The sequence below is a fragment of the Balearica regulorum genome, chromosome 4 (genome assembly GCF_011004875.1).
Source record: "Balearica regulorum gibbericeps isolate bBalReg1 chromosome 4, bBalReg1.pri, whole genome shotgun sequence".
NCBI lineage: Eukaryota > Metazoa > Chordata > Aves > Gruiformes > Gruidae > Balearica > Balearica regulorum.
Window position 1 is genome coordinate 22,460,513 of NC_046187.1, and position 24,307 is coordinate 22,484,819.

A 24,307-nucleotide genomic window follows, 5' to 3' on the forward strand; every position below is an offset into this window, starting at 1 on the left:
TTCCATTCAGGGTAAATGACTGAGACATTTACAATGAAATTCAATGGTACTTCAAAGACTCCTTTGGGCCCTGAAGGTTGTGTAGGGCTGCCTGGGGACTGAACGAAGCCCAGTTAACTCAACAGGTGGCTTCATTTGGTCTGTGAAAAATAGCTGCTGCTTCTCTCAGAGAGGAAAACACTCCTGGATTCAGCTAAATGGCAGCTATAAAAACATCTGACTGGAGGCATGTCTAAAGTTTTCAAGCACCCACCTGGCAAAGGGAGAAGGTGGCTGCTGTGCTGCTCTGGATGTGGCACCAAATCTCTCCTGCTATGGAAAAGGGCACAGACCTGCCAGGGTCCGGTGCTTCAGGAGCCACACGCGTGCCCCAGCCCCAGAAGTACATCATTACCTCTACGAGGCAGAGTAGCTGGAGTAGGAGACATGGAGGCAGGAGACCTGACAGCCCCATACTTCAGATATTTGGATGTTCTCCCATCAAACCACCAGTGCACCTCGGGCACCTGCCTGGGGCTCTGCCATGGGGAGCAGGGAGCAGAGGGCTGCGTGACCCCGGACGACGGCATCCCGCAGGAGGACAGCCTGACACAGCCCTGAGCAGTGATGCCTCTGGCTGGGAGGCGGTCCCCTCACCAGTCCCTGGCAGATGCTGTCTCATGATCCAGGTTCAAAAGTTAAGAGAGGCAGAGAAACCGGGAAGAGATGCTGAAATCTTTGCTAAGCTCTCAAGAGGATAAACAAAGTGTCAGCGTCTTTAGCACTTCATTACTGCTATCACTTGATTTTGTTAAGTGCTTTTTTTGGACCCTCACCAGTGAATAGTTGCCAAGCCACTGTAAATACTATTACTGCCAAAGGCCAAACAAAACCCAGCGTATTTTCTGAAGAGGTAGCAATTGCTTTCCTGCTGGATAGAAAGTCAAAAGGATTGGGATTTTAGTTAAATTTAATCCCCTGGGCACTGGAATCTGCAACCACTTGGAATGGACACAGTCATATTATTAACGGCTCCATTTTTAGCAAAGCACAGTTCACCAACCAGAGGTATTGCAGGCAATACCTTGCACTCAGCTGGACTTGGATCAAAGATTATCTTTCCTGACTGATGGTGTAAAAGAGGGAAGAACGGAAGTGTCGCTATTGCAATTAAGATTTGGGAGCACAGACCCCACACTACACTCTTCCCCAAGCTATTCAGCATACTTTAGTTCACTAAATGCTTTGGATAAGTATACTATTGACTGACATTTCTACTTTTCATGCTGCAGTGAAAACAGAAACCACAGTAATACTGAAATCAATTTAGAAAAAAACCCAAAACCCAAAGCCAAACTCCAGCAACCCACCATCAGCCCATCTCCAGTGGACTCTGACCAGCCTCTCTTATCTGCTCTTAAAGTCAGTCTGGCAAACAGGTTAGGAAACATCTCCAATGCAGCTCAGGGCTCCCAGCCCTATGGGAAGGGCTCAGCAGGGGCAGAGGAGCAGCAAGAAGAGTCCCAGCCTTGGTGTGTGCCCTCTAGCCGGTCACACCACATCTCCATGCCTCAGCTTCCCCATCAACAAACCAGATGCCTGAAAAACCTCCCTGATGAGAGGCAGTGCATAAGTTGTAGACAATGAAATAGCAATTTACTGACATTAGGCACCCCTTCCAATAATACTGTTTCCATCAGGTCTGGATACAAGCAAGCTGAGCCAACTTGCATTTATTTACTGCATTCATTTGCATAATGACCATGCATTTCCCTTCCATATTTTCTCGTAAATAAAGAACCGGACACTGTACAAGCTGAATTTAAAATAGCAGTCATCATTCGTTGACTAATATCAGAAGATACAGGAACAGTGTGAGGCCACGACAGATGCACAATTGTTATTTGAGCACCAGCAATACTTATCAACTGCCTGACTACTTTATGGTGATTTGTTTTGTTTTATAGAGATGTTCTGCAGGGGTTGCAAATAGCACTCAAAGCCCTGCAAGGCTATCTGACTCTGGCAGAAGTCCCCCTCGAAGCCTCGGCCAACACATAGCAGAGGGTTTGGTGCATCACCTCTGCGGAAAGCACAGGGCGTTTTGTCCTTCACGCACATCCAGCTTTGCTAGTTGCTGTCTGCAGTTCTGGAAAAGGCAGAGATGGGTCTGTGCCCTCATGTGCATCCTTGCCCAGTCATCCTCCAGCTCCTTTCCATTTCCTTACAGGGACCGAGTCGCACCTGGTACAGAGAGATGTACAATAAATTAAATAACCAGGTCGTTTCTGCAGCAACAGTCTTCCAGTTTACTGAACTGGGTGAGAGCACCTCTCTGTGGAAACTGTCCTTGCATGGCCAGGCGTTTAGAGGCTCACGCTGTAAGTCTCTGGCAAGGTCAGTGAGCGATTTCATGCTCTTGGTGCCACCCCTCAGGAGAACACGGCAGAACCACGAAGCTGCATGGTTTAATGATCCAAGGCAGGAACCCATCGTGGGGAAGGCAGAGGCCTGGAAATGACAGGATAACGGTGCGGTGCGAATCAGTCCCCTGTAATAAGCCACACTAATGCTGAACTGTGTGACAGACAAATCAAGAGACAGAGCAATTAATAATCTGCTTGGCTGAGCACCACTTTCTCTCCTTGGATTGAGGCAGATTGCAGAAAGTTCGGAAGAAGCTATGAAGGAATTACACACAGGGTCCCGTAAACCCTTGCAAACCCAAGGAGGAAAGGCAAGCTCAGTTTTCTACTTCTACCTGATTCAACATTGCTTCCTTTCATCTCACTTAGGGGCACGGAGCAAAGATGCACAAATTTTGTACAGCAGGTTGCAGAAGCATGGTGGGCAATTGCGATGTGTATTCCCTGGAAGGCAGCAAGCAGGTGTTGGTGCCCTCCACTGCCATTTTCCACCTAATTCTGCAAATTTGCTTTTGAGGCATCTTCATCTCTCTCTGCCAAAGGCCCTGCAGAGGTAGGGGGTCAGGAGCAAAAGCCCCTTCTACCACTTGACTTGCCCACCACCACTGGCCAAAACCCACAGGGTGGATTTTGCCAAATGCATAACAGAGTTTGCAAATTTTTCCATCAATTTCCACAGAGCAGCGCTCTCTCCAAGGCTTGCCCAAGCCGAAGCACTTACAGGATCAGGCCTGCGTGCTCAGTGCCTCTCAGCAGAGAGCAATGCATCGCCCCAGCTTGCTGCATTGCAGCAGAAAAACCCTCGCCCAGCACCGCCATAGCCAGTGGGTGTCCTGCATTGATTTGTACAGGGCCTTTTGATCAGACCCTGTATTCTTAAAAATTATCAAGCTTGAAGAAGCAGGAAAATAAATAAATAATAATGCTTTCCTTGTGGTGATTTCTATTGTACTGATCTAGCCAGAAATCCCATTAGTTACTCGCTTTGATCAGGACTGTTCCTTCAGGATCGGGAGATGCAGAAAGCATTCCACCATGCCGGCAAACGAGCACATCTGAAGTGCATTTTAATTAAAGCCTTCCAACTCTTGGGCTTTTTGTAGTATTTGCATGTAGCTGAACTTTGGCCCAGCTGCTGCGGAAGAAATGCAGTTTATTGCTGGGCTGCCTGTCACCCTGGCGTTGGCTTTTGGCTCTTCAGGTAGAGCTCTCTAGTTGTCGCCCCCCCACCCCAAGCAAGGAGAGGAGAGGCAGTAAGCTGGGATAAAGCACTAGCCAGATGTTTCAGACGTCTTTTGAGGAACAAGCAAGTGGTTTGTTGTTGAAGTGAACTGAAACAGCAACCACAGTAGAAAATGCGGAAAAACCTTTCAAGCCTCGCTGAAATGCACCTCTCCATCAGCAACCAATCCGGGGAGGGGGGAAAGCATTTCAGCCTGAAACTGTAAAAAACTAATTGGGAACCTGTAATTCATGCACACGGCGAGCTAGAGCTCAGTTTGGATACAGCAAAATCCTTCTCGAGATGCAGAAGCCAGCCTGCTCTCTGGGTGCAGACACCAGGTGAATCAGCAACAGAGGGGAAAAAATATGGCCAAATGAACAAATAAATAGATAAATTATAAACTGCATATGAAGGACAGGTTGTGCTCAAGGCAAAAGAAAGCAAGCAGGAGGAAAACAGGGCCAGAAAACTGTCGGGTGGCCTTGCAGCACAGAGAACCACCCTCTTTGAACATGAGCCTCGCTAGCATGCAATTTGGTACGAGGGCAGCAAGAGCGGAAGGCATCTGAACTGCCTAAGCTTTACAAAGCTGTCACAGATATCCATGTAAAACAAGGGTGGGTAACCTCCGTCTCCTGCGCGGCATGCGTCCTGCATGTTCCTACACACACAAACGCGTACATGCTGCCATGTGCATACTTACACCTTCACGCTCATTCAAATTCATATTATCAGCACAACGGTTGCGTGGGAAAACAGATATGCCCTGTGAAGTCGTTATACCCTGAGCGGTGTTTCTATAGCACAGCTCACTCAATACACAATTACTGAAACGCAAATCTTTCAAGCTACTCTGGCTCCTCCACTCTCATATGTAACTTTTGAGGGAGATTAGTATAAAGAGCTTACTTGGTACACAAGTACCAAGAAGCCACAGCCAGAGAGCAAGTGGGACGTTTATTAAATGCCTACAAGTCCCCTGCTATTTCTCTAACAGCACTGGAAGTATTTTTACACTCTTTTTTGGCTATTTTTGAGTCCTGGCGTCTTAAGAGCACTTTCAGAAGTATCATCTATGTGGAGTGTTAAAAATGTAAAACTACTTTTAATGCTAAAATCAGAGAAATAACATCAGACAAAGGAATTATCAGCCTGCAGACTGAGACTAGAGAACTGAATAGGATTTTATTAGCAGTAAAATTCAGAAGCTGCATTCATGGAAAAAAAAATAATCTATACATTGATGTCATCTGGGCAGTGAAACCATTTTAGATGCTTTATTTTTGCTCTCTGCCAAGTACTGTGCTCAGCACAATACAAAGAGAACTCCTTGGCCCTGAAGACTGTGTTTTAAGGTGATTAGAATTAGATTAATATAAGATTACTTGGCAATCCTTTAAAAATATGCCAGCAAAATGGGAAATAAAATTTTAAACCAGCACTATCACTCTTGCAATGTAACAGCAGTGGTGCTCTGCAAAAACACAAGTTTCTTATAGCTCTGACCTTGTGAAGCTCTTACCACATCTGATCACAGCACAGCCTGCTCTATGCTTTTTAGAAAATATCAATATTTGTTTCTTGTACACCTCTCAAAATCTAGACTCGGACTGCCCAATCCCTGCTGCTTTGCCCCACGCCTGGGGCTACATTGCTGGCGGTGATCCCAGCAGCTCCAGGATGTTACGGAGGAATCACTGTCGGTCCTGCTGGCTGCAGCACCTCAAGCCAAGTATTTTGGGCAGTTCTTGCTCCCTCATACCCAGCTGCATGGCACCATCCAGGTGCAGTCCATGCATAGACTTTCCCTCAGATGTAACCTGGCATTTGCTTTTCATAGCATGCTTTGAAGGAGACTAGCCGCTTTACCAGAAAGATATTTGTCTTGCTGCCACTGGGAGATGGTAAAACCTGCATCCTACTGCATAACACACAATAGATGCCATCGGTTGGATCTCAACATGAGAACTTCAGTGCCTTTCTCCTTCCCCTTTTTAGGAGGAGGGTGGATGGGGACGACTATTTCCTACTATTTTTATTTTCATCTATAAATAAGACGTTTTAATTTCATGTCAAAATTGAAATGTCTGTCTGTAGATGCAGGGAAAAGCTTTTTATTTCATCTTTTAATGTCCTCATATATCAACAATGGGGTTGTCTCACGTACTTCAAGAATAAAAATGATCTCTAACTAAAAGTCTTACTGTAATTTTGGGGATTTTTTTCATATTCTAAATAATTCTTTCAATATTCAAGCACATATTTCTAATACTCCAAGTATAACAAAAAGACTTATAACAAACTATGAAAAAGTAGCAATTACTGACTGGGGAGTTATAAAAAAACCTGTAAAATATTCAGCTGATCCATAATTCATTTGGTAGCAGACACCCAGCCATCTGGGCTGGGGTGAACTCCCGACTCTGGAATAGGACGGCGGATGAAGATTTTGCATTCAGAATAAATGTGTCCATCACAAAAAAATTTCAAACAATAAACCTTTTGTGCAACACTGGCTATCAGGTTTTACTTTGCTCTGCCAGCGTGTTTGTTTTTTAACTACCTACGATTGCATTCTCTGATTACATCTGACCACGCTTCAAAAATAAAACAAAATACTTCTTGAAGCTGATTCCCAGCATACGCACGGGACTTCACAAATGAAATTATTCTCTCTTCCTGCCTGAACCCTCAGCGGCAGCTCGATACCCATTTTCGCATCTCCCTGGACACGAAGAGTGTTCATAGCCAGCAGAAGGATCCTGCCGTGAGGCGCAGCCATGCTGCCGCACGCTATTGTGCAGGGTGCACCCAGGTTTAAATAGAGACCAAGGTCTTCGAGGCAATACTAATTTACCTCTGCTTATTAGAATACCCCTGTATTCGCCCATCCTAGTATGGAAGATTACGCTTTGCTGTTAGGAGTACATTGGTCTAGGTTAAATGCTGCAATACCTGTGTTAACGCACTGGAAGCTAGTGCAGCATCTTTAAATGACAGTGCTTTCCAAATAGATGGGCAATTGTAAGCCTAAACCCTCTTATTTATGCCACTAATAGCTCCTCTCCGACCAACGTGAATCTAAAGCACAGCTTAAACTATCAGACATACTGAATTCATCTAAGATTGCCTGCAGCTGCTAAAATTTTCCTGGAGTTCATAAAATGATTAGACAAATTCACGGGAGAAAAATCCATTAAGGGCTATAAAGCACAAAGAGGTTGTCCCCAGAGGTTGGAGAGCGCTCCAAAGAAGCATTGGTACGTGCCTGCCTCGTGCTCATACCCTTTCTATAGTATCCACTTCTGACCCTTGCTGGGAAGATGACGCAGCTCAGTGGATCAAGTATTGTTAAAATGGACCTTCACAGGCAAGCCCTGCTCATCACTCTGCCTGTGCAAAGGGAGTTTTCCAAAAATAAGCATCTGCTTAAACTTTTGCAGGCCCTAGGTCAGCAGTTCTAGTTGAAAAGTAGAGTTGCAAAGCCAGTCTTACTTCTCACGTGAGATGGATACAACATGCTGCATCTACTGGAGCACCCTCTTGGAAATTTTTTGTTATTCCTAAAGAAAATAAGCAGGCTGCCCCACTCCCCAAGCCAAACCAAACAAGTCTGTGAGGCTTGAAAGTTGCAAGAATCAGACCCTGAACGTTACAGGACTTGAGCCTGCCCACTCCTGAAGGCAATCACTGAAAACATGCTTCCCAGCACAGCCATCTCCTCGCCTCATTTTCTGATGTTTTCTTCCCAGACTGTGCAGGGCTGCAGCCTATCGATTTCAAGAGCACGCAGCTGCTGACATAAGATTGCAACAAGCTCTATGCTGCAGGTTTCCCTTTCTGAATCACCCTTGGCTGCTTTTCAAAGACAGGTACATCCCCAGTGCTAAGGAAAACACCTTCTCCCTTGGTTCCCCCCACTGCAGAATCCCAGTCTGCACAATCAGAGTAAGGATCACATCTCTCAGCACACCTCCCTGCTCCAAGAGCTTTCCAGCTGCTCCAAGCATCTAGTGGTTTTTTGGGTTAAGCAAGAACCTAGCCATGCCTCCCAGGCAGCAGTACGGGTTGCCAGGTCCTGTCCTCCAACACCTTTACTTAAGTAGCATTGCTGCACCACAGGATGCAACTTGTATCTCTGGTTTGGCCTTGGGCACGCAGCCTCCCTGAGGCATTAGACACATTAACTCCTCCTCTTTTATCAAGCACATCCGGATCTTTCTTCCCCTTCTCCCCCAAAAGGCTCAAAAATTCAATCATACAGGTCACAGAAGGGGATTGAACGCTGGCTTCCGACTTTTCAAACAGAAAACAGGCAGGGGGCTTATCTGAAAACCCACACAGAGAAGGTCTTTAAGTGTAAAGCAGTCTGTGGCATTTGGGATGCCAGCAGGAGAACTGCCCCACTCTCACACCCCCCACCTCCAGGCCAGCTCCGTGCCTGAAGCCATACCCAGCATGGGAGATAGTGGAAACGAAAAGCAAAGAAAATTGCTCAGCTGTTTAGGCTGGCTTAAAGTGAATACTCTTGGCAGGTTTAAAGCCTAGAAAGGTTTTAAACGTTGCATCTTTCCAGTGTGCTCCTACAATGATACAACAAGAGCGCAGGCAACCATGAATCACAACTGCCTGCTCCCTACGGATCCATTACGAGACACACGTCTCTGACCAAGACGTCATGGTAGGTGCTTTCTGTATACAGGGCAGATAAGACAAAACACCTCAAGGGAGATGCACATCTCTGTCTAGAGTGACAGCTTTACTTAATCATCCAGCTTGGTGAAATTGCTGAGGAAAAAAAAACCTCACGCGGTTGTCACTTGAAAAGCAAACTTCAATATTAGTGGCACGTGCAGACTGCTCTCTGGAAACCATCTAAATAGGTGGCAGTTTAAAAAATATGAAAACTTGAGCAAAACCATGAACAAGAAAAGGATGGCCAACTGAATCCTAACGTTGCCACTTATGAATTATTCACTGCACTCCAGCCTACGTGCACGAGGCACACTTTTTAATGTGCTGTGCGAGTGCATTACAGATGGCCCCCTGCCATCTGTGCTGGGAAGTCCTTTGGGCATGTGTTTTGCAGCAATCCCTTAGGGGAGAACTTTACTTTGGCCAACCCATGTGCCTACAAAGGGAATAAGGTCCTCCATTTGCCTGCAGCAGCTCTAGGATAGCCACGATGGAGGCCAGCGCACTTTCCGCTTCTCCTGGGTTGCGGTGTTTCTCCCCCTTTCTAGATACAAGTTTTCCAGCAGAAACCATCTGAAAAATTCCACAGAAACAACAGGGGCGTGGGGGTTGCAAGAGGGTGACAGGTGAACTAGTCCTGTATCAGAAGCCTAAGGCCACTGTGTCCCGCATGGACCAGTCCCATCCCAAGTACCATCAGGTCCCCGGGGACTGGGGGAGCAGAAGCATGCTGGGGTCACCAGTTGAGATTAGCTGATCTGCCTCCTCTTGTGCACAAAACATTCCTGTTTCCTCACTGTATTTCCAAATCTGATTTCAAAAGTTCAGAGGAAAATTACATCAGTCTGAAAATGCCAGACTGATTGCCGGTGCCAATTCTTTTTCTCATTATTTTAAACTGGGGAGAGGAAGGGGGACAAATTATTTTAGAGAAAAACACTTTTTTTTTCAGGAAGCAATCCCTTTGAGAGCCCAAACCAGAGGTAGTTTCTGCTGCCAAAAGCTCCTGTGCACAGAAGACGTGGTGTGCCCAGCACCCCACTGTGCATTCTCTGCAGTCCTGAAATTATCATGGTCTTTTCGGGACGGACAAAAGCCAAACCAACAAAACAGACCCTGGCATTTCTCTGCATTGCTGGGTTAGCGAATACCTGCCAGTAGGACTCCAGCAGCCAGATCTATCCCACAGCATGCAATTTTTTCATTTTCCACAGCCAGCAGTTCTTGTAGCAGAATTTCTCCTACTGCTGCAGTTGGCCTTGTGTCACTACGTTTAGTGACTCAACTTCATTACACCAGCCTTCATGAAAATATAATCATACCATCAGAAAACTTGTGTGAGGGAAAGGATGAGGCCCCAGAGCTGCATCTCTTGGTGGCAATTCCAGGGGGAAGATGAGTGGGCTGAGACTCCCTGAAGCCCCATGTGCCCTGCCTGCTCTTATCTGAAGGTGAGACTTTTACAGAGCTATCCAGCATCTTTGGGCATGGCCGGGCACGGACCACTCCACCTGCACACCTCCATTATTTGCCTCAAAGGACGTTTTTTGGAGGCACCTTAAGAAAACAGATATCCAGTTTTCATGCTTGGCAGCTAGTCTGATTTGCAAAGTCCCCCACCACGGCTGCTTTATTTCTGACATGAACAAACCGATGATAAGCCCTGGAGTCCCACAAGATCACATTACTGGGAAGCATGTTTGATGTTACAACTCCAGCAGACAAGCCTGGTTCTCCTCCCAAACGAGTGTTGGGACCAGCCGGAGAGACAACAACATACAGTTACCACTCCTCACTTTGGACAGAGGTTTGATTCAACCTCCTGCTGAATCAAACACGAGAACATACAGATGCAATTTCAACACCACACAGTGAATTAAACACTCATGGCTTGATCCATTAGTATCTCCTTTGATGGAGACTCCACCAGGGTAAACAGTGAGACTGAACCTGAAGCTACACTTACCCACCTGCCCTTAGCATGAGCCACATTTGTCACAGGTCCACCATTTCCTATAAGGGACCTTTCAATACAAGGCTGGAAGCGATAAGTGTGCACTGGCATTATTCTTGGCCTGATGCACAGGAAGGCAGCTACGTGGATAAATCCTGCTGCAAGTACGGGGAGTTTGGGACATAACTCACAAACCAGGACCAGTTCCTCACAGTCTGCACTGATGAGCAATGTATCATCTCCTCTCGTGCAGATACGTTTACTGAGGTTTATGTGGATTAAAATCCACATGAGGGAAAATCCAGTGCCAGCAATGAAATACTAATGCAAACCCACTAACAGGAAAATACACTTCTTCCAACAACAGAGTTACTGGCAGCAGCCTTCACAACGGGAAAACAGTAAACAGCATTAGGACCATGACACCCACTGATCTGCATTAAACAGGTGCCTTCAACAGGTGTCATACTGCCATCCACTGATGTTCCTCCAGAAGATTTCCTGCCACATCCATTAGCAGCAACCCCGGCATGCCTTTATTTCCCCTCCCTGAGATACATCTGAACGATTTGTCCAACACTTCAACAACCCAGTCTAATTACCAGGACACGTATCTGATGAAGTGCGATGCAATCGCACTCTCTTGCTGCTGGCTGCCAAGCCCGCATATGTACTCCTGGGTAGCAGGAATGAAATGCGGCCCTGCTCCAGCTAGTATTTTTCTGCTCCACAGTGAGGATCTGCCAATCTCCATCTAGCTGTGAGGCTCCATACCACACCAGGTTTCCTGGCTAAGCCTTGTCTGCAAGGAGAAGGCAAGGCGTGGCTCTGGTGATCTGGCAGCACAGTACTCATGATCCCAAACGCCACTGGTTCACATTCCCGGATGGGCTCCGCAGCGGGCAAGTGACACTGGGGAGCTCTGAATTAAATGGCAGGAAGCAAGCCAGGTAGGCAAAGGGAGAGACTAAAACTCAGAGCACGAGGGAAAAGAGAAGAAGGATACATGGGTCTCCAGGGCCTACAGAAGCCACATGATGTGCCTGGTGCATTGATGTGCATGGAAGGAGATGTAATCATGTTTTTGCCTCCCATCACACTTCCAAATGACAGGGGACAATGGCAACTACCTGCCTGCATCCAAGACAACAGCTCCTTTCAGCCTCTGGGCAAAGGAAGGGCAGATAGATCTGAGCCCTGGACAAAGGAACAAACCAGTCTACGTGATCTCTGCCTGTACGGTGCAAAACCAAGGAGGACGCAGCATGCAATGACATCTCAGCCCTACCTTGTTGGAGAAGCAGTGACAATGTACTCTCACCAGTCTGAGTCCAGTCACTTTAGCATCACAGTGCAGAAGAGGGATTAAATTTCCTAAAGTTACTCAAAACAATTTGCTTGGGTAACTATTTGCAAAGTTAGGACATTTGAACCATTGGTGTTTGGAATAAAAATGAACTCTTAGAAATTTCCCTTTCCCAACAGGAGAGGCAAATGTTTTCTTCCTGGTTTAATGGGTGGATACGCCAATGCAATGAAGTGGAGGGATCTCTGAGCAGCTTAGTGTAAAAGGAAAAAGCCACAAATCCTAAAAGTGTGTCCTGCTGGAAGGAAACATGTTGAAGACTGCAGTAATTACAACCTATGAGACACAACGACCCCCAGACACATATTCGAAGAGGCCACAGTCCAGCCCTCCATGCTGGGGACTTCCACCCATTTCAAAGGGAGGTCTGCACTGGGTCTGACTGGCTCGGGCTCCCACCCCAGACCTTTCCCCAGGTTGAAGATCCACTTACCTGCCTGGTTTGTGGTTACATTTACAGACACAAACTGCCGGGCTCCGGGGTTCTGGTCGGACACTCCATTCACTGCCTCAATTTCAAAGGTATAGTTTGTATGAGCAAGCAGATCCACCATCATGACAGAGGTGTTTTTCAGGCCGGTTTGCTGGGGGAGGTACCTGACATGACCGCCACACGCCTCACACAGACCTGAGTGTGAGTTGCACTTCTTGCATGCAATATAATAAGACACATCTTTCCTTCCACCAGTATCAGCAGGGGGAATCCATTCCAGAAAGACACTAGTCTCGTTAACATTTGAGATGGCACTCCGGGGAGCAGAGGGGGGTCCTGGTTTGTAAAGCGAGAAAAACACATGGTAAAAACAGTATTATCAGCCATCCTGCTCTCTACTACTCTCTATGCTGAAAAGAGATGTCCCGTTGCTCACGTGCCAAAAAGTACATGGGGACCATTTGCAGCAGCACACAAAGAACTGGGAAAATGGGGATTTGTTTTGAGCACCCCCACCTCATCTCAATGGGTCTGTGTTGGGATGCAGCCACCTGCATCGGAGGACAAGACACAGGGCTGGCTCAAACCCAACAGGAGGAGCACTCCACCCTGGGACATTGCCCCCGATGCTCTCCTTGCTCTTCCTGCAAAGGGAGCTGCAAATCTTTGCCCAAGTCACTGCTGGCTTCACCAGGGGCAAGATTCCCCCTCCTGGCCCCACTGCCCCTATATTACTAGCCCTAGGTCCTAAAAAAGACACACACTGGGGTATTCATGCTACTTAGGTACTCAGCTCAGGCGCTGAATCTTTCGTCTGCGTGCACCCGCCTCTCCCCGTCAGCTATTTGGCAACAGTGAAACCTAAGCTTGGGCATCCAAATCACACCTAAGCGTGACGCTCAATGTAGCCCAAAACAGATGGTGATCTACACGGGCCACTGGAAACATGGCCATATCCAGCTACTCAACAGCAGCCTTCTTGGTCCCTGCCAAGCTCTAGCACGGTTGGTTAGCCACACTGCGCTTGCTTATTTTGCCAAGCCTCCCTGCTCAGGATGCCAGCGTGGCGCTGGCAAGACCATCCAAGGAGGAACAGCTGCTGCGGAGGTACCAGAGCTCCTGCAAAAGGCAAGCTGTTTTCCTTCATCCTGCTGGGAAAGGCGACGGCGGGGCAAGCAAAGCCCACCTGGAGACACCTTCAAGACTGCTTACTTGTAGAAGGTGCTGCAAGCTTTTTGTTTTTAACAGGCTTGTGTTGGAGATGAAGGGCAAGCTGCAGATACACCCTGAAGACAATGTTGAAGGACAAGCAGGAATCTCATGCAAGAGATCCACACATTATATACTCAGGGAATGCTAATGAACGAGGAAGAAAGGGGAAATTTATTAAAGCAAGCCGGCATGGATTTTAGTCACGGCATCACCAGAAGTTATACAAGGACTGGGATTTTTCCAAGGGAGGTAGAGGAGGGAAAGCAACACACGCCCCTTCAGTTTGAATGAAGCTGTCAAAACCCATGAGCAGCTCCTTGAAAAGATCCCGACAAGTAGCTTCACCAACCAGAAATCCATACGAATTTAACAGCCTGTCTTAGGTTGTCTTCCCATTTTGTTGTGATAATTAAACTCAATTTGTTATTTAAAACAAACAGTGTTGCAAAAATTAAATTACCTTATAAACCAGAAGCATTTTCCTCTATTTCCCTTTCCTATTCCCCTTTTGAAGTCTACAAAATTGGTAACACTGATAAAACACTGTCATGATTTTGACTTAAGCTGTTCTGATTCAACAAGAAACTCACTGCCAGAGGAAATAAAAAACTCTGATTTTTTTTTTTCTTTGGACAGGGGGAAAGCAGTTGAAGACAAAAGCTAAGTTAGTTCAGGAACAGCGGATCAGCTTTGTTTTGTTCTGTGATCACTTCAGATCACTACGAGCGGGAGCAAGCTGCTCTCAATCTGCACTGCGGGGACTCAGCACTATTTAGCTAATGACACCAAGGTACAGCCCAAGTCAGGACTGTCTTCTGCACTATCATACTTGTCATGATATAATGGAAACTATGAAATTCATCATTGGAACTGTGTGGAGTTATATATGTTGCACCCAGGGGGTTTTTATATGTTTTTTACCAGTTAAATTGCCTTATTTTTCCGTCTGCTGGATGAACGCCCTTTCACTGCTACGAGTACTCGAGGCAAAAATAAAGGACTCAGGCACAAGAAACACTTACTGGACAATGTGTCTTTAACGGGGGATAAATTATTACTTTTGTAAAGTCACCAGAGGTTTTTACTTTGTATGGAAGAGTCAGCTGCTCTTCTTGAAGGCTTAAAAACATCAGTTTCAGTAGAAGTGCTTTGAAGCTAGTGGGACTTCATAACCTATAAAATTAGCATTCTCACAGGGGCTCAGAGAAAGGTCTTTAGTAGTCTACAGATATCTAACAAGACCTACTTGAAGAATCCTGAAACCGCGCTTGGATAAAACTTTGATAAATCACAGCTGGAGGAACAAAACGGTGTTTTACCTTCAGAAGAGGGGGGCCCTAGGTCTGCTAAGGTCTGGTTTAATTTCCAACCTCCTTTTGTCAAAGATATTAGTTTACTGGGTTGGTTTTTCTTTTTAAATGTGCTACTTTAGACCCTAAGCAAGTAAGATTTACCCTAGATTCACCTCTTCTGCACCACAATTTACTGACCAGAGGCAAATACTTTCTGAAGACAAAGATTTTGGTAGCTTTCCTGATGGACAGCAAACCTGCTGTTTGCTGATGCACATATTTTTAAAATACAGCTTGAGAGAGAAATTACCCTCAAGATAAAAATATATATATGTACACACTCAAAGTTAACTGTAAACTTTTTGCAAGTAGACTATTACACTAAATACTATAAAAGCTTCAGTTTGTCCCATGTGTCATACTATTAAAAATATTTCCCCAATATGCTCTGAACAGCAATAGGGTTACTTGTCAGAAACGGGAGGGGGAAAAAAAGGGTGTAACTATATTTTCATTTTAAAGAGATGTTGTGCAAGGAACTGAAGCTAGGATTACTTAGTTAAGAAGAAATAAAGCGCAACTAATTCCTGGAAGATGCATAATAATATTAAAGAGAAATCTCAAATGCCCATCAGGACCAAACTTTTTTTTCATCTGAGGGCAATAATTATTTCAGACTGCCTCACAACACTATTAATTTCAAAATTACCGATGATTACTTATAAAACATGCTTAAGGAACTGGAAAAAAATAAATAAAAATGTATTTCCCCCCTCACTGTACTTATCTGAGCAATTCATGGTGGTGTAGCAGTTACTTTTCTTTAGTGATGCTGGTGGTGGTGGGGAGACTCATGCAACTTGGGACTGAAAAGCATTCACTTTAAATTAGTAAAATGTGATTTTATAGCTATGCCAACTAGCAAGGGGACTTTGCAGGTGTAGAGCTGAAAACAAACATTGATGTATTCTCTAAAATTAACTAGATTTCAAGTTGAGGAAATCCTATGAATATTATTAACTTCCACGGTAATAAATAATAAAAACACAGAAAAAACTTGCAATATTTTCCTACCAGTCATGACTCAAGTCTTGTGTTTCAGTTCACGATGACATGTGCCCTTCCAGATCTAATTGGACTGGTTTAAAACATTAGTGTCGCTACCTACTCTTTACTGTCCCTGCCAACATTTACCACCCCTGCAGCTGAGCTAGGGTAGCACATGGGTCCTCCTCATCACCTTCAGCACAAATATAGCTGGATTAGGACAAAATCCCAAGACAGGATACGCAGGGCAAGTGAAAGTGACTGAAGCACACGGAGAAAGCTCAGATGACCTGCTCTGCTTTTGGGGCAGTAAGTGTGAATGCCAGCAGAGATGCTGCAACATCCTCAACTGCTGCACCAGGGTTTGCAGCGGGCAACAGAAGCTGAGCAGTGCCTCGGTCAGCATTAAACCTCTCATCTGCCCCAGAAGCACTCAGTACCCTGCCAAGTCATATCCTAATACAGTTTCAGGCACCATGCCTGTGCTTTAAACTATCTTACAGTAAGCTTTTAAAACAAACAACAACAACAACAAAAAACTGAAACAAAACCACCCAAACATTAAAAGCCCCAAATAAACTTTAAAAAAAAAACCAAATAAGCATAAAAACTCCTAACAAACATAAAAAGAAAACCCCGTGGTATTTGCAGAATCAGAAATTACAGCCTTTACCTACAGGATTCAATTGTACGAGAAACCTGGGAGTGACAGGCACTCGAATTTAATTTATTTTTAATATAAGCTGGTCACCAAGCTTCCTTGTGCCTCTCTGAAAATCCTGCCCTACACTCAGGTCAAAGGCATGCACAAACCTCTTCCTCGGGGATGGCAGCTCCTTCCCTGTGTTAATTCACCAGCAGGACAGACTGGATGCATACCCCTCCATCCTGAGAAGGGACAGAGATCACCACCACGGATGGTGTGCAGAAGGCATTGTGGGCACCAGCAGTCTGGCTGCCGGTTCTGCCTGTACAGAAAAGCCGATTTTATGTGTGTTTCCAGAGCTCGGAGTACTCCTCTCCCTTCCTATTTCCCAATACCATGCTGGACCTCATCATCTCTCATTTATCTGTGTTTTTTAAGTCAGGCCAAGGGGCAAAACGGACATCAAGAAGCCCTCATATCAGTTTTTCATGCTGTAACTCACCCTAGCTACTGCTCCAAAAGGCATTGGCATACCTATTTAATACACTGAGAAGTGCTTGCATGACTTACCCTGCCCAGACCACTTTGATCCTACAGCACCAGCTACTGCCATGCTGCCTAAGGCTGTCTTCTTCTCTGCAGCACACCCCCAACAGCCATGTGCTTCATGCTCCTTTGGCTGGTAAAAAGCAAACGCAGAGTTCAGGGGCCCCAATTCTGCTCTGAATGCCTCCTGCGGGCAAGCAAAGACCTGCCAAGGGCAATTTCCTTTGTAAGAGCATCTCTCCAACAGGAACAGACTTTTTATTTCTTTTTTTGAACTGCAAACTTGGGAAGCTAGGAAGGACATCTGTATTCACCGGGATGAAGGCACAAAAAGCCACTACCATGCCCACATGATGCAAGCACACAGTATGGAAGTGACCTCTGCACTGTTGCCCAGTGGCTCGGAGCATGCGTGAAGTCATAAACCTTTTTCCTCCATCACTTAAGTTCCTTGAAAGCTCTACCTGCTTGCCTCGGTAGTTCAGCTCCTCTTCGGTCCTTTTCAAACACTTTTGCACTGCAAAATCATATTCAGAGCATGACAGACCCAACTCAGCAAAAACCTGTGGTCTGTGCTACATTCAGTGGGACTAGCTGGGGGCATGTAAATTGTGGCACTAAGTATTTGAAACATAAACTGAACAAGAAACGTTCAAGGTACAGCTGACAGGATAGCCCACAGATGGCAGGAAAAGGGGAAGACTAGTGATTCTGATTACACGAATTCCACCTTGGACTGCCTATACCCCAATTTGCTTGTTATACTACCTTCCCCCTACACCAAGGGGCTAAGCTCTACATTTTTGCTCCAAGTTTGGAGAAGCAGTTTCTACTGCAGAGTTTTGAGGCTACCCTGAAGAACGACCATCTCCAGGTGGCTTGGAAAGGTAGGGCTCTCTCCCTGCTTGTTTACCCAAAATGAGCTAAGAGATGATACTAAGCAGGACCATGTAGATTTTATCAACGCCTATCACTGACAAGCGCTACCCATCGTCTCCTCCGCATGCATGCCCCACACCGGTACCCGCGCACACACCGATGCGGATGTCTGAATGCCATGCTGCTGGCTGACTCCACCCGTGAGCGGACAGCAAGAGATGGAGCATCCCTTCGTTACAAAAAGGCTTCCTGAGTTTAATGCCAGCTTTTGAAGCAAAAGGCTCCAAAAAGTCTGTTCTCATGTAACTGGGGGTACGGTGGACAAAGCCAGTGACATTACAAGTGTGTCAACACTAGTTCAGACTCCAGCCCAGAGCCTGTAAAAGCACATTAATTAGGATCATAATGTCTAGTCACAGTACAGGAACAGCTCGAAAGGATTAAAAACAACCCTATAAGCACATGCTTACTTGTACAGGCCATTGTAGGTGGGTCTGATTCCTTCCTAAAATAGTGTTCTTCACACAGGCAAGATGTGGATGCTTCATCAAGCGTGTAGCTGTGAGGGGGACATTTGCTGCAGGATGGACTGTGGGGTGAAGCTTTGAAGAACCCAGGTCTGCATACTGTGAAAAGAAGAACCACAGGCTAAGCTCTCCCATCATAAAATTAGTCTCTTCACATTTCCTTTTTTAAAAAAACCAACATATCTTCAGCTAGAAAACAGACAAACACTCACGAGCTATTTGGTTTGCATATTTTAAAATAGTCTATGCCGCTAACAGACAATGCATACTTAAATATCTGCATGAAAAGAGAATGAGAAGCTGTTTATTCTTTTTTCCCCTAGCATCTGCCTTTGGTGAGTATTTATTTTCCTTGTTGAATGCATTAGAGGTAACATCTTTTTGGGCTCTGCTTTAGAAAACATCATTGTGTTTGGGTTTTTTTCATTCAGTCTTAGAAAAACAGGTAAAATACATCTCATGGCTTTCATTTAAGATGTTCTACACCCAGAAATCAATGTCTTGGCAAACAAATAGCAACACGGTGGTGGAGGGGATCTCAAGATTGACAGCTTTAAGACATTGTGATAAGGCTACTTCCCTAGGGTCTCTTCCCCTGCAAACCTGTGATGAATTTTAAAGTGCTCTATATAAGACAGACTGCTCTGGGTATAGCCTGAACCAGGCATGCTCACCATACTCACCATACAAGATATTCCTTCCAATTCCAATATATATGCATGACAAGGCACAAAGACTTGAGAGCTATTTTTGTTCTCACAAATATAATGTATGGTTAAGGGTATCTTGGGATTCTTTTTTTCATTTTTTTTTTTTAAATGATTTGAAGTGGATACAGTAATACCTTGTTTCCAGCCTCCTGAAACAAGTGCTCTTTCACCTAAGCAAAGCACTCTGCACTTTACTGGCGTGTGCACACTCAGCCAGGAGCAGTAACAGACACAATCTGCATGTAACCACCTCGGCTTTAGGGAAAAACCTGCTGACCCTGTAATCATACCGTTATATGCAGAATTATAAACCAACTGTTACCAAAAGGAGGAAAACTTGTGTTTCTGTTTGTCTCAAAAAGCAGAGACATGGAGACATGTTAAAGCAGCTCCAAAGTGCTGCTACTTTTTTTTCCTTCAGAGATGCTCTAAAATAATTCTGCCCAGTATGATATCAATGATGCACAGATCTGCTATCAGATTTACAGAAGTTACCTGGAAATCCCAGAGCCTTTCCATCTACATTCAAAGTTCCCCAGTTGTAATTAGCTTGCAAAGAAAATGAGCTCACAGCAAAAGCATTAATATTATCCCACCAGGAATGTCCCAGACAATCACAGCACGAAGGTCATGTTCTAAAATTCAGCACATGAATTCAGGTGAATTCATCTTCACCACAGATACAGTACAGGTTTTTACTAGTGATCCTTCTCCTCTGATGGACCAACTAGTACAACTGCCTCTAAATTTGGCTCTTCTTCTTCTTGCAGTAATAGAGAAACACTCTCGACATCTTTTATGTCACTAGTTTCTTCACCAAAGGTGAGACACTTGCACATCATCTCCTAACCCCTAGAGCCAACCAGTAAGTCTTTGCCCATGAAGATCACTCAGGCATCAAAAGGGGTGCAATCCAAGAGCATCCAATAGACCTCCCCTGGGCCCCACCTCCAGTCTTGCCCGGACCACGAAGCTCTCACAGCAAGCACCATGCAACCCTGAAGCAGTTCCCAAGCCCACCATGGGCTGCCAGGTCTCCATCATTCATCTACAGCCTCTCCATCCTACTCTAGGGGATGCTCGTCTCCAGCATCCCTGCTGAGCTCCCCAAACCGGGCACCCTCCCACACCTTCCCCCAGCTCCCTTTTCTTCCCACAAGACACGCAGAGAACAGCTAGTAGGACTGGAGAGATTTACAGGTTTTAAAAACCCAATTTCCAAAACTGCTCATCATCCACCTAGTTCTGCATACCTAGGCTGCAAGCTCTGCAGGACGCAGTTCATCTGCTTTGTGTACATGCAGCAGGACCTGTGAACCCACCCAGGGCTGAATTCATTCTTGATGGCTGTTAGCGGACTTGCCACAAGCTGCCCTCATGCTTTATGGCACATTTCTTGGTTTCTAGCAGAGTTAAGTTCTTTTATTTACTTCACAGACACCTTCAAATGCTGCCTTACCTACAGCAAGGACTTGTTATACAATCTCTGGAGAGTCTTGTGGGAGGGGAGACCACCAAACGGCTCCTCCCTAGCCTACAATTTGTATTTCAAAGCCAAATCAAACTCACTTGCACAGGCAGACAATAGAGATGGGGAAATGAAAGCACAAAAATGCACAACATATAACGAGGGCAGCCCACGTCTAGTGTGTACTCGATGTAATTAGCCTTCAAAAAAGGACTTGAATTTATCTCATTATGTCCCATCAAGACAGACAGAAAATCATTACACCACAAGAGTTTACCGTGCTTCTAGTTTGTGCAAAGCAGCAAATGCAAAATAAGTCAGTTTTTCTTGACAGATTTTCAACGAGGTGCTGCTTGCTAATGACGCTGTGATACGTAGCGCAGCTCAAAGGAAATGTTTGGTTTTCAGGAATGTACAACAGACGTACAATGGCAATAACCTATGTTTTAATGACGGATGTGAAATAAAACTGAACTGGACCAATTTTTGTATAATCTGCAGGCTCCCATGGGTCAGGCAAGTCCTCTCTCTATCCAAAAGGTGTAAGGAAGAACATTCAAGAGCACTAAATTACACTGAAGATTTTAACATGAGTCCTTATAACAAACAGCCAACAGAGCAGCACGCTGTCGTATCTAAGTGAAATACCCTTAGGTTGGTTAGAAAGGAACAATTCAGGAACAGAAGATGAGATATGCAAAAAAAGACAGAAAACAAAACTAAATACAAGAATTACCACAGCGAGTGGTGGTGTGCCGAGTCCACGCCCCTGCAGCAGATGCTTTGGGGAAGACAGAGGGGGATTTGCAGGGTTCCCCCAGCACAGCCTTCCAGCCTCTCCCAACCAGCACCTTGGGGAGCACTCCTGATGGAAAACACACTTGCATTACTATGCTCAGGAGCAGAAGCAGCCATAGCTGCCTGGGTGTTTCAGGCATAAGTAGCACCTATGACAATACTTTTCTCTGTACCCTTTCCTGTGTTTGCTTTGTGCACGACACAGAGGACAGCTGGTGAGGTGGTTCAAGCAGCAATCCTCCAATAAACAGGGTTGCTGTGATGAAATGGATGCTGTTACATGAAAGCTGACCCAGGAACATCTGACACCTCCACGCATCACAGCAGGTACCACAGTAACCGGATGGACACAGTCTTGGCTGAGCTCAAGAGCCAAAAGCAGGGGCTGGTACCACATCATTTCTCTGCCACTGGTAGCAATGTCTCAGATATTTTGGAAATCAGATTCAGAGCAGAACAGGGCCACAAACAGCTCACCTTGCATGTACCTTGGGTTTTGGTCTTTATCTTACCATTCCTCTTCTGACAGTCAAACTTACAATCTCTTCATGAAGAATACATGACTTTATTTAAAATTACATGGGTGTCTGGGGTTTAATTTCTAATTAAATCTTATTTTAGTCTTCTTATATTTTTATCTCAGTATTTCCAATTCAACAGCTCTTAAAAGGACACACAGAACTAGCACAGTACAGTCACGCACATAATGGTACTATCTCTCTTTTCAAGGGGGTGGGAAAAGGAGGAGAAATAGGATGAGCCTAAGATTCCCCATAATCTGCTGCAAGGCAGCTGAAAAGAAATGAAATAAAGTTTTAAGCTGTTGATGAGATCTGCTTCTTTCTTCCTAATATTAAAACTGATAACTCCTTAACTGATTCACAGCCACTGATGTGTGAAAATAGTCTTTAAATGAAATTGGTTGCTAGAAAAAAAAGAAAAAAAAGAGTATTTTTAGACACAGCAAATATGCCATAAACAACCTGCTGGTGTTAGGTACAAGTGGGATGTGTTTCTGTTAGTAGCACATCCATTATTAGCAAATTAATTTCACTCTCTTTATTTTTAGTAGCAACCACAAAACGTTGCGGGCACGGAGCATTAACGTCTGTGCAGCCTCTTGCTTGCGCACTTCAGGAAGGGCCAGAGAGAGATGGCTGCAATGAAGGACAGCAGCAAGAGCCTCTCGGGACAGCAACGGTGTGAGCTGATCCCTTAAACTGCTAGCAATCAGATTAGAAACTGGCTTCGTGCCTTGCAGACAGGAGCCCACAAAAGCCATGCTGGTACAAACTGGCTCTTCTAATGTGGGTGGATGGAGGAGGAACGACTGGTCCTCTGACAATGAAAAGTGGCCTCTCCAAATGACACGCTGAACTTTATGTGCTGTACTAGAGACAGTGAGTACCAGTGAGGGGGGAAAAGAAAGGCAGGCAGAACAAGTCAATAATATCAAACAGCTGGGACTGCTTGACAGATCATTTTCTGCAAGCCTTAACATCAAATGGTTCGCAGCTGCATCCCGGTACCCATCCCTGAGCTTCAGCTGAAGGCTGCATCCAACGAGCAGCATCCTCTCTGACTGCCCCAAGCCTTCAGTCCACACCCACCCCAGGCAACAAGTGCTGGAAGCAAGGACCACCTCCGAGGCTCTCCATATCCACTGGCACGTACATGGCCAGGTCGGTAAAACCACCGGATTAATATTAGTGGGAATTCCAGTTTTGTCCCTGGAGAGAGAAAAGCTAGGAAACACGACCCTATAAGCCTTGAAACCCCAGGAGATATGAAAAAGGTCCAACCTATTACTCCCTTCGCACTCTCCTGATGCTGGGAGGATAAGCCCACAGTACTTAAGTGCTTAGGATCAGCAAAGCGACCTTTCATATATCCCAGAAAATAAAGCTCAAACAGGAATTACACTGACTCCCTTGCAGAGCACCAAATTAGTCTCCACAGTAATCAGAAACCACAAGTATAACTCATAAGGCAGTGCCGCTAATCCATAAATAAAGCTAATGGACAAAATCTAACAAAAATTAATGAAGATAAGGATGCCTAGTCCAGACGGAGCACAAGTTATCTGCCTGAAACGGAGGTTTCCTCCCCAAATTGCAAACCCTCTTTGCTTCTCCTTCCCATCCTTTACTCCCGTTTGCCTCTTCAGACTGCAAACTTCTTTGGGCAGGCACACACAGCTCAAATTACCACAGCTTTTAGAAGCAACTGCAGCATAAAACTCTCTGCCCCACGGACAGACCCATAATCCACACTGAGCTGGCTCTCGGCTGAAACACAAGCAGGACGTGGGGGGTGTGTGTGTTCAGCAGAAAGGAGAGCAGCTCTGTAGCTCATCAACTCTGACTTCATTAGCACATCATTCCAGCACAGGGAATATGCCTTGAGAGTTGAAGGATTTGCACAAAAACAAGCTACAAATAAACCAACCTCTGTTCTAGTCTCTGGAGCTGCCATGCCTTGAAGCGTTTGCACCGAGAAGAGGGGGCTGCTGCCTCTTAGATGCATCCAAAACCTAAAGAAGGGTTTAGTGAGGTACAGTCTTTACAACGAGGAATCAATTAAACTGCTGAGTGGCTCCAAGCCTCAGCTTGTGCTCCTGACACGCACTTTTACTTACAAAAAAAAAACCAAAACAAAAACCACAGCAGACTGTCTTCATGTCTCCCAACCAATATAAACATGATCTCCACACTCTTCTAAAAAGTATTTCAAGAACTACAGCATCCGACCATTGAGCATCCTCCTGCAGAATTTACAAGCAGGCTCCCAAGAGCTAATCCTGCCCTCCCTAACAGCTCTCCTTGAACTGCAGGCCAACATCAAAATTGCTGCCAAAGCTATAAAGCTATAGAAAAATGTGTAAAATGCCCTGATTATATCTCCTTTAGGGTTGGTCTCTCTATCTGCAATAGTGCTATGTTGCTTCCTGCAGCACGCCATGGGGATTTGAAGGGAATTAAATAAATACCCACTAATAAAACATCGTCATTGAAAGCTGCTGGTTTGCTTGAATCCAGTGGACTTGCCGGCATCCTTCAGCAACTCCAGCAGCCAATGCTGCAGCCCAAGACCTGCTAAAAGTC

At 45.4% G+C, this 24,307-nt stretch overlaps 1 protein-coding gene across 20 annotated transcripts in view; it reads right to left on the minus strand.

Annotated features, from left to right (window-relative positions):
• Positions 1-24,307, minus strand: part of EPHA5 (EPH receptor A5) — a 226,705-nt gene that overhangs the window by 86,910 nt on the left and 115,488 nt on the right. For 11 of the 20 annotated variants that reach the window (XM_075751394.1, XM_075751393.1, XM_075751392.1 and 8 more), the window contains 2 exons: positions 18,171-18,326; positions 12,079-12,414 (listed from right to left, as the gene is read on the minus strand). The exons of 5 other annotated variants lie outside the window; for them this stretch is intronic. In XM_075751394.1, coding sequence (XP_075607509.1) covers positions 12,079-12,414; positions 18,171-18,326 — 492 coding nt within the window. The remainder of the gene's footprint in view (positions 1-12,078; positions 12,415-18,170; positions 18,327-24,307) is intronic. 4 more of the 20 variants (XM_075751397.1, XM_075751406.1, XM_075751405.1 and 1 more) reach the window with 1 other exon arrangement.